Source organism: Hydra vulgaris, chromosome 07 (genome assembly GCF_038396675.1).
Source record: "Hydra vulgaris chromosome 07, alternate assembly HydraT2T_AEP".
Classification (NCBI taxonomy): Eukaryota; Metazoa; Cnidaria; class Hydrozoa; order Anthoathecata; family Hydridae; genus Hydra; species Hydra vulgaris.
The window spans coordinates 22346695-22357500 of NC_088926.1; the positions used below are offsets into that span (position 1 = coordinate 22346695).

General features: G+C 28.2%; 1 protein-coding gene across 7 annotated transcripts in view; it reads left to right on the forward strand.

Moving 5' to 3' along the window:
• Window positions 1-2147: 2147 nt before the first annotated feature.
• Window positions 2148-10806, forward strand: part of LOC136082347 (uncharacterized) — a 448050-nt gene continuing 439391 nt past the window's right edge. For 4 of the 7 annotated variants that reach the window (XM_065801362.1, XM_065801364.1, XM_065801367.1 and 1 more), the window contains exons 1-2: window positions 2148-2325; window positions 5783-5839. In XM_065801362.1, the coding sequence (XP_065657434.1) occupies window positions 5822-5839 (18 nt within the window). In that variant the 5' untranslated portion in view covers window positions 2148-2325; window positions 5783-5821. The remainder of the gene's footprint in view (window positions 2326-5782; window positions 5840-10806) is intronic. The other 3 variants (XM_065801365.1, XM_065801366.1, XM_065801369.1) reach the window with 1 other exon arrangement.

Here is a 10806-nt window from a genome sequence, read left to right on the forward strand (position 1 = left end):
AAACCACACATTTGCAAAAAGTTTATTGGCAAGAGCTTTTCTAATAGTTTCATAATTTTGCTAAATCCATACTAATGCTTGTAGAGACATAGATATGTATAAATAAATATATGTTTTACATATACATTTTATAACATTTTAGCCTTAAATGTTCAATGATTTATAAACTTTATTATTTAAAATACAATTAATTTAAATGAGAATATACGCCGCTGATCGGGAAATGTGTTTGTAAGTAAGCCTAATATTAAAAAAAAAGTGAGATCGGAAATCATTTCAAAAACGAAGGATTTGCTCAAAGTACAATATAAATAACTAAAAAAAACTTGAAGCTGTTCAATTCTTGTCTAAAAAAAAACCTGACTATCCATCATCCTGGACTGGAGAAATAAAAGTTAAATTAATGAGAGTTATGAACAATCGAAAGAAGGTCAATTATAGAAAAAAAAGTCTTAGAACCGGTGTATAATAATCAACAATTGGTCGTCAGTTTAAAAATATGGTTATTAAATATAGAAAACGTGAAAAGACTCCAAAATATACTTTTGAACAAAAATTAAAGGCAAAGAAAAGAATTAGGAAACTCGTCAACCAGCTCTAAAACACAAAATCATTTTAAGCACCCGCTGTATATTTTCTATGACTTCTTTTTTACGAATTTCTTTGCTCTTCTTCTCCCTCATAAAAAAGTGAAAAATGTCGTTATTTATTTTTGTGGCTAAAGTAATATAAGGTTAAGATCTGTAAAAAAAGTACAGTTGTTGAAGTATTCCGGGCAGGAGTCCGATTTGAAAAATGTCTGACTCCAGCTCCTGCTCCGGAGCCTAATATTTCTATAATATAGCCCTGACTCAAGCAATAGAGTTGTGTTTTAAAACTGTGATGCCGGGTCTAGCTTCGGCTCCATCTGTAATTATATTTTCTAAAAAAAATTTGGACGTGACTGCTATCATCAACACATATGCAGTTACGGCAACATGTACACATATGCAGTTCTGTGACATTAGGCTTGAACTTTTAAAGTTTGAACAAGAAATATAGTAGAGTACAGCTCCTGTACCGTATATAATGTAAACTAAATATTCAATACTGTATGCAAATAAAATTTGGTACATTGTTATCTTCAACTATTTTCTATATTCTTTCAAAAAGAAGCAATTGTTTTACTAAGCTTAAGTCAATTAATTGTTTAGTCAAAGCATTTTAATCCGTCCCTTTGAGGTTCGAGTTACCTAGAGTTAAATGTGCCTAAGCCCTAAAAAAATTGTGTTAAAAAACCCTGTAGAAAACGGAATATTTCCACAACAACAGCAAAAGTCTATTAAAAGCGAAGAAAATTTTTTGACAGTGTATTTAATTTATAAAATTTACAAAATACTGATGTAGAAAATACACAGTAATAGCTTTAACATTACTTTTGTTCTTTTTCTACATTTTCTAAACAATATATTGGGTTGTCTTATAAGTACTGAAAAGCTTTAAAAATTAATGGAGAAAAAATTGAAAGGTTCGAAAAATTATTATAGTGTTCTGTAAACTGCCTTACTACCTAATTATGGCAGTAACTGCACTTAATTAGACAAGCTTGAAAAGGAATTCTTAAAAAAATTCCTATAACAAAGTTTACATCCTCCATGACAACGCCCGTCTTTGCATTACAAAATTCTTGCCAAAAAAATTATTGGAGGTTGCCTTGGAATTGTTTTCTCATTTTCCCCGCCCGGCCAAAAATGCGCTAAAAGTTTATTATTTGTTCAAATCATTAAAATACAGCATGCGCTTTATTGCATTGTACAATTTTTTTATGTATTTTTGATTTTAAGAAACCATCAAATTTTACTTTTAATGAGTATTTTGTATTTTACCCTTGCACAACCCCCTTTTAAGCATTTTTTTCCTAAAATAAAGCCAAGATCCCCCACATTTCACTAATTATGAAGTATTCTATTTTATTTAAAATACTATATCTTTAGAACTTATTTAGAAACTAATAATAATTATTACAAAAAAGACTAACTTGAATAATTTTAAAATAGTATAATGCAAAACTTTTATATAAAAAAATAAGCTAATCTTTTGTCGAAGAAACAAAAAAGGATTATTTATAAATTGATGGAATTAACTGCTTAAGAATGTTGGAACTAACTATTAAAGAAATCCAATTTGTGTGTTGCTTTTATTAAATCATGACAATAAAATAAAAATATTTGAAATGACTTAATTTTAAAAAGAACGTTTTCTGAAGCAGCTGTATTTCAAAGAAAGTTTTGGATTTACTTGTTTATTTTCTGCGTTGAAGCACTTTTTGGTAATGCTCTATTGCAGGTAAAAGAAAATCTTTTTAAAATCGAAATTTCAAAATCTAAAATTTCAAAATCTAAAACTTCAAAGTCTAAAACTACGAAATCTAAAATTTCAAAATCTAAAGTTCTATTCTAATATAATATTTGATATTCTCTAAAAAAAATTGTTCCTCTAATTTTTTATATTACCTTAAAAAATTTTTCGTAAAATTCGAAGTCATTAAATGGAATATAGCTTTTGTTTCTACAGGTAAGCCACATTTTTACATAAAATAGCGTAGTAAATTTACTGTTTTATACTCTGCCTTTATACTTCGATCAGCAGCGCAAGCGTTTTTTATTTGTACATAATTTTACACTCGAATAGCATTTCGGTAACCATTTGGTGTCACTCCTGTGATTGTCTTTACTGTTGCTATCCGCATCCTAAGTAGGGGAGATGGGGGCGCATTGATCGCCGTAGCAGTGTTTTGAAAATTGCGCAGAACCTGAAAGAGATGTAAAAACTTATTAACTACGAAACACATGTAGAACTATCTGGCTTTTGGAATATATAAATATTTTGATTTAAAAAAATGATAAACATGAATAATTTTAACTTTTAAACAACCCTCTCAAAAGATCAATGTACCCCAAACTATGGGGTACTATGATCTCCGACTTGGGGCACATTGATGTTATATGCGTAGTATTATCTAAACGTTTAACACTTCTAAAACTAAATCTTGTATATAATTTAGTCAAAGGGTAATATTGTATAACATGTAATACATCTACATTTTTTAATTATTTTTTAAATATAGCAGTTAAACCCACTAGTCTAATTTTTAATTAAAAAATGTATAAATCACAGCAGCTATAAGCTACCCGCTTTATATACGTTTAAAACTTTACAACAACTTGAAATTTATAAGAACTGAAATATAAAGACTGAAATAAGAACACAACTTTTAAGTTTACAAAACTTGTTAAAAGTACAATATTTTGATTAAGAATATTTCATCATTTGTGAAAGTCAAGTTGTTAAGCAGCTTTTGGTTTACATTTTTTTTTTAATTCCTAAGCAAGTAATTCTTAGTTTCTTTCTTATCTTTTGTGAAGACTTTTTGTTGATTTTTGGTTTGCTTCAAAATTTTCTTTTCTTTTGACAAACGAATTTCATTTCTGACAGGAGTATCAGTCAAGATCCTTGTTTTTAACTGCCTACTTTTAACATTTTTTTTTCTGGCAGATGCTTTTGGGTAAGGTTTTAAAACCTCAGGTGAGGTTATAGAAGCAACACTTGTTGACACTTTGTTTAAAATACTTGTTTCAATATTTACTATAGTTATTTCAGACTCTATGTGATTAACATGAGCTGGTATCATTTCAGATTCCATGTTGTTGACAGGAGTGATAGTAACTGTATCTGGAGCAGCTCTATCTGTAACTGATGATGGTAAATATTCGTCATCTTTGAAAATTTCAGAATTGAATGGCTCAATGCCAGCTACTCTAAATCCTGTCTGTATATTAGATGGTGAGAAAACTTTTGTATACGGTTCTCGAACTATTGAAACAATATCATAAATGGTCATTGGTCTTGGGTTTGCAACCATCCAATTATCATATGCAGAATTGTAAAACCTTTTCAATGGTCCAAAAACAGTTCTATCTAATGGCTGCAATTTATTGCTGCAATGGGGAGGAAAACTTATCATTGTAATTCCGTGTTGAATTGCAAGCTCCAAGCCTTTAACAGAAATATGACTTTCATGACTGTCGAGAAGTAACAAAACTGGAGATTCCTGAGAACAGTTTGAATATTTAACAAAATGTTTAATCCATTCTATGAAAATTTCTGAGATCATCCAACCAGAAGGATTTGCAAATCCCACACATCCAGGAGGTCCTTCCTTAATCATGTAATCATGAAACTTTACCCTAGGAAAAATAAATAATGGAGGAATGGAATTTCCAATAGCATTGGAGGCACAACATGCAGTTACCAATGTTCCTCGTTCTGCAGATGTGATTCTTCCAACTTGTTTGCTTCCTCTACCAGCTAAAACCTTTACCGGCTTTTAAACGGTTGTTAAACCAGTTTCATCAACATTATATATACAGTTAGGATTATATTTATATCGATTTCTTACCGTTTTAAGATTTTGAAAAAACTCTCTTACAGTGTGTTTGTTAAAAGCTGTTGATCGAGCGAAGCTCGTTGCTTCAGGTGTTCGTAGAGACAACTCTGGTTGTCTTTTCATAAAACTTTGCAACCAATCAATGCCTGCAATTTTATTTTTGATCCATGATGATGGGCATATCTTATTGTTTTTTAAAGCAAATTCATATGCCAATAATCGCGTTGACCTAGTTGAAAGGCCATAGTTCATTTTTGATGCAATTAGTAAATAACTTGATAAACTTTTTTCATCTTCTGCTGTAAAAACTTGTCTATTGTTGTAGTTAGGCTTGAAAGCTTCATTTGGATTAAGCCTCTTTTTACTACAATATCTTTTTAAAGTCATTCTATCTATGTTAAACTGACATGCTACAACATTCAGTTGTGTTCCTTCTAAAACTTTATTAACAGCTAATTTCATTGTTTCACTTGGTATAGCAACTTTATTTGTTTTTTTAATTCTATTTCTAACCATTTTAAGATCTGTAAAAAAATATATCAATAAAAACATATGTTTTTAATAAATGCTAATATTTAACATAATAATACTATGTTAAATATTTTTTAATTATTATGTTAAATATTGTTCTTTTGATATTATAAAATAATAGTATTATTATTACTAGCTTATAACATAAGTAGATTTAAAAAATGAAATGCTAAAAGCTATTGTTTGTTTATATATAGTTTTTTTTTAAATTATAAATACAATTCCATTCGTTTAACTGTATTGCTTATAAACAAAATCATGGGGGACTTCGTCTTGTATGGGGCACTTTGATCCTCCGATCAATGGGCCCCGCATAGTCAAAGATCAATGTACCCCAATAGGTATAGGTAACATATTGATAGCAATATCTACTGTATAAATTGCAGCCAAATAAAAATTATATATTATATTATACACCTAACACTTACAAATTTAAAATAAAATTGTTGTTAACCCATACAGACATCTAAATAAAAATATATTTGAATTTTAGTACGATTTAAAAAAATCACTTTTTATGACGAAAAACAATATTTTCTTTATTTTTTTTGACGCTGATAACCTTATGAAAAAATATTACGAATAATCAATTAGGGAAGCATATTGGTTAATTAAATTGCAGCCTCACTTCTAGTAAGGCAAAAATGAACGAGTAAAAGCCAAAAGATCATACTGCCCCGGCGATCAATGCGCCCCGATCTCCCCTACCCCTATTGACGTCACTGTTTAAATAAAACATGTTTCGTTTGACTTAAAATTATTATTATAAAAAAAGAAAATGTCATAGCTCTCCAACCTTTTTGAGGTTTTTTAAATATATTTTAGGTAACTCAAGCTCTAACAAATACTAATGAATACTGCAAAATGTATTTTAATAAAAAAGTAAGTATCATACATTTTTAAAAATATTTATTTCACTTTTAATTATAAATAAATACAGTTAACAAATATTACCCTCTATGGATTTGTATAAAAGGCAATTTTTAAGGCTTAAATATAACCTCAATATTTGTTTTTAAACAGAATATGAATCAAATAAGTCTTTTCCATTGAATAATTACGATGCTAACATAAAATTAATAATCAATTGAACGGCCTTTTGCCGACTTGAAATGACTGCAAGGCATTTTTTTAGGAATGAAGTTGCTTATTTGGGTTGAGTTTACTACTCCTTGATCAGAATTGTCTTTATTGAAACAAACGAGTTTTTTTTCAGCTGCTTTAGTTTTAAGGAAATTCCATTTATTCGAATTTAGGTCTGGTTACCGAAGAACCCAATCTAACACCATTATATTGATTGTTTCAAACCACTAAATAGCTAACTTTAATGTGTGTTTTGGATCTCCATCCTGTTAATAGATAATGTTACGAAATATGCCAGTACTTCTGGCGCTTAATCTCAGTTTTTGTTTCATAATATTAGTCATTATGTCATCAATGCATTTAAGTTTCGAAACACCACTCCAAGTTAAGTACCTCAAACCATTGGTTGTTTTACGAGAAAAAGCAAAACATTAAAGTTTATATAGTATTAAACCTCGATTAAAAGTCGTTGTCATTTTTTATGAGTCTAATTCAAAAGTTCATTAGGAAAAGCCAATTTTTCAACTTGATTTTTCAAAAAGTTTAATATTAACCAATTTCACAATTTGTAATTATAATATGATCTCTTTGTCCATCTTTTGAAACCTTTGGTGCATAAAGTTCTCAATCTTTTTCAAATTTCTTACAGTTTCTCGGTCAATGCAGATAGCAGTCATAAATGAACTTTTATTGGCACACTTTTGATGAATAATATTTTTACATTTTCTTATAATGTTTCCAACACTTTTAGCTTTTTAAAATAGTCATAGAAACAGTTTATTTTTACCTTTATATAACCTTTTTTACTTTTAAATTGTTCCAAAATCAATATTTTAATAGACTCTTAAATTTTATTTCTCTTCAGCTTGATTTTATTATTAAGAACTTATAAAAAAGACTTTAATCATAAAAATCTCACTTTATTAATTTTAATTATTCAAATTTTTTTCTGTACATTTTTGCCTGCAACTTTAATAACCCATAAAACAGAAAAGTTAAAAAAGATATGGGTGAACTTTTATTGGATTTTTTTGTTTTTAAGTCTAAAAAGATGAATTTTTTGTGAAAATAAGTTGTTTGATTCATGTTGTATTATAAAAAAGCTGAATAAGAATTTCAAATGTTATCACACACAAACACACACACACACACACACACACACACACACACACACACACACACACACACACACACACACACACACACACATATATATATATATATTTATATCCATATATATGCCTTCTCTTAACCCCAAAATGTGTTCAATATCATAAAATAATACTGGACTTTTAAATATATTTGAAAAGAAAAGCTATTTTTAGTGGCAGCTAAAGACTCCTAAACATCAAACGGGTCCCTAACATTTTCCAAAAAAAAAAGTTGTTCAAAAATGAATAATGTTGGGCTAAAATAAAACAAATTTATATAAAAGTTGTAAAAGTAATGATATTTTTATAAAAAACGTTGGAAAAAAAATTTTTAATAAAATATTTCTGCATAATTGCAAATTTTTAATTTTTAGTTAAAAAATGTTATTTTCTAGAAAGTGAAATCAAAATAATAATTTTTATATAATATGATTATTTTTGATATTTTTCTAAAATTTTGCATCTTTTTAGTAAATGCACAGTAATAACTTTTATAATACTTTTCTGTTTTTCTACATTTTCTAAACAATATATTGGGTTGTCTGATAAGTACTAAAAAGCTTTAAAAAATAATGGAGACAAAGTTGAAAAAAGTAAGCTATTCTTATGTCGAAGAAATAAAAAATGATTATTTATAAATTGACGGAATAAACTGCTAAAGAATGATGAAATTAACTGTTAAAGAAATTCAGCATGTGTGTTGTTTTTTTAAAAACATGACAACAAAATAAAAATATTTGAAACAACTTAATTTTAAAAGGAACATTTTCTGAAGCAGCTTTATTTTAAACAAAGTTTTGGATTTGCTTGTTTATTTTCTGCGTTTGAGCGCTTTTTGGTAATGTTCTATTGCACGTAAAAGAAAATCTTTCCAAAATTAAAATTTCAAAATCTAAAATTTCATAATCTAAAATTTCAAAATCTAAAACTTCAAAATCTAAAATTTCATAATCTAAAATTCTATTCTAATATAATATTTGATATTCTCTAAAAAAAAATTGTTCCTCTAAATTTTTATATTACCTCAAAAAATTTTTCGTAAAATTCGAAGTCATTAAATGGAATATAGCTTTTGTTTCTACAGTTAAGCCACATTTTTACATAAAATAGCATAGTAAATTTACTGTTTTATACTCTGTCTTTATACTTCGATCAGCAGCGCAAGCGTTTTCTTTAAAATTTTTCTGTATAAATGCAAATTTTTAATTTTCAGTTAAAAAATGTCATTTTCAAGCCAGTGAAATCTAAAATAAATAATTATATATAATATGATTATTTCTAATATTTTTATAAAATTTAGTATCTTTTAAGTTCTAAAATTATTACTATTATTTTTATTGTTATTTTTCTGATTTTATACTTTAATAAATTTTAACGAAGAGTTTTATAAAATTGTATTGAAAAAACTAAACTTTAAGCTTTTGCATATAATTTAAAAATTAAAGTCTTAAGTTTTAAATAATATGCAAAATACAGTTTAAAAAGAACTCAAAGATTGATGATGAGAATTATTACGTTAATCTTTTCATAGAGTCCTTTCAACAACCTTTTTTTTAAAAATTACATTTAATATAACACCTGTCGTTTTTTAATATAACAAATTTTTAAAAAGATGTATATATATTTTTTAAGACTTATAAAAACACTTTTAAAATGTGCATCCGTAATCAGGGTTGTTCCTAGGGGAAGACTACTTGGTCGAAATCCCACGGGCTGGGGGGCGCCAAAACGAAACATTTTTGCGGTCTTTGTAACTTCATAAAAATATCTTTATTATTTAAAGAATTGGGCGCCCAACATATTCAGTCATTGGCTTTAATGGATACTTCAGGTTGAGGTGGTACGCAAAGTCCTTAGGTACCGAGATAATGTTTATTTATTACTTTTTAGTCCATTTTTAAAAGGTTGCTTTTTAAAATATTTCTTTAAATACATTCTATATTTATTTACTTTTCTTGTCCATTTAAAAAATTTTGAGTTCAAAAAGTTTTTATATATATTTTTGAGCAATTTCTTTTATTTACACTAAACTAAAGTTTGTTTTGCGAAACTTTTATGCGAAACAATTTCTTTTATTTACGCTAAAGTAACGTTTATTTTGTGTCGCTTGCTTTAATTACTTTTTTTAATAATTTTATAGTTTTGCCACATGTTCATCAACTTTATATTTGGATATCTGCAGCCAAATATCTAAGGAAGCATCAAAAAAAAAAAAGGAGCTTGAATGTAGTTTAAAGCCTATAATAGTTAAAACAAATGATAGTATCACAATTGTAATAAATATTTTTTGCATAGAAGTGACACTTACTTATCTAATGACTTGTCCACTTAGTTGAAACGGCTGGTTGAAGCTGTAAGAGAGAGAGAGAAAGAGAGAGAGAGAGACTTTATCACCAAAATTAATCCAATAATTTTCTTAAGAGCAACATAAAAAAAAAAGTGCCATCAGGATTATCCTAAAACAAAAAAATACTATTTTTACAAATGAATTTCGATACAGGGTAGCAAGTAATGGTGAATAAGTGAAGATTTTTTTTACTCTTCAAAAACTGAATCAGCTAATTATCTAACTTGTCATCTGTTTGAGATAACTGTCAAATAAAATTTGGGGAAAAATGAAGGTTTCAAAAACTGGAAAAAGTTCATAGAGCATATCTAAATGCATGAGACATCTTTATCTTATTTCGTTGTTCTGAGAAATGAATAGAGGCAACAAACCTGCTTATAAATTAACAAGCTGCCAATTAAGGTTTCATCCAACAAACTAACAATGAAGCAGAAAGGCGGAGAAGCATTTGCATGACAACAATGAAAACAAATGCAAAGAAAACTTCATTTGTCTTATCCAAATACATGATTATTTTTAATCCAATATTAATTGAGCATTACGGCAAATTGAAGCTTAAAGACGTTCACAAACTCTTAATGTCAATATTCAAAACGAAATCATTAACTTTATAGCTTCCCTTGTAAAAACAGCTATTGTGAACAAAATAAATTTTGGGAAGTATTTTTCAGTTATTATGAAATGCACTCAAGACCTTCGTCAAAAAAGCCACACTCCTCTAACCATCTGCTATGTTCATAAAGAAAATGAAGAAATTGTCATTATCCAAGAATTCCTTACTGGTTATGTGTTTAGAGGCAATTCTACGAATAAAATGAGAGGGTGGGGGGGGGGGGGGAAAGGAAATCCTTAAATAGTATTGACAGGCTTCTAAAAAAAAAAAAGGTCCTCAAAACTAAAATTTACCCTACTGAATTGTGTCAAATACCCAATAAGCCGATAAAATTTGTAAAAAAACGAACCATAACTTAAAAATCACCTTTTTCGGGGGGATAAAACACCCCATTCTTCTCCCCCTACCCTTCTTGTAAAATCGCCTTTTTATGTAGTGTATGAAAAGTTGACTGGTGAAGCTTATTCTAACTTTCTAATTGAAGAAATAAAGTCTAGTAGGCTAGACCTTAGCCTACTAGACTTTATTAAGTCAAGACTATGACAAGGGGTCTAATACGATTGCAATTCGAATAGGTGCTTATGTACAAATTCCCGTAGAATACCTACAATCCTCATTTACACGCTGTGGTTACCACAGCTTGAACGTAGTTATA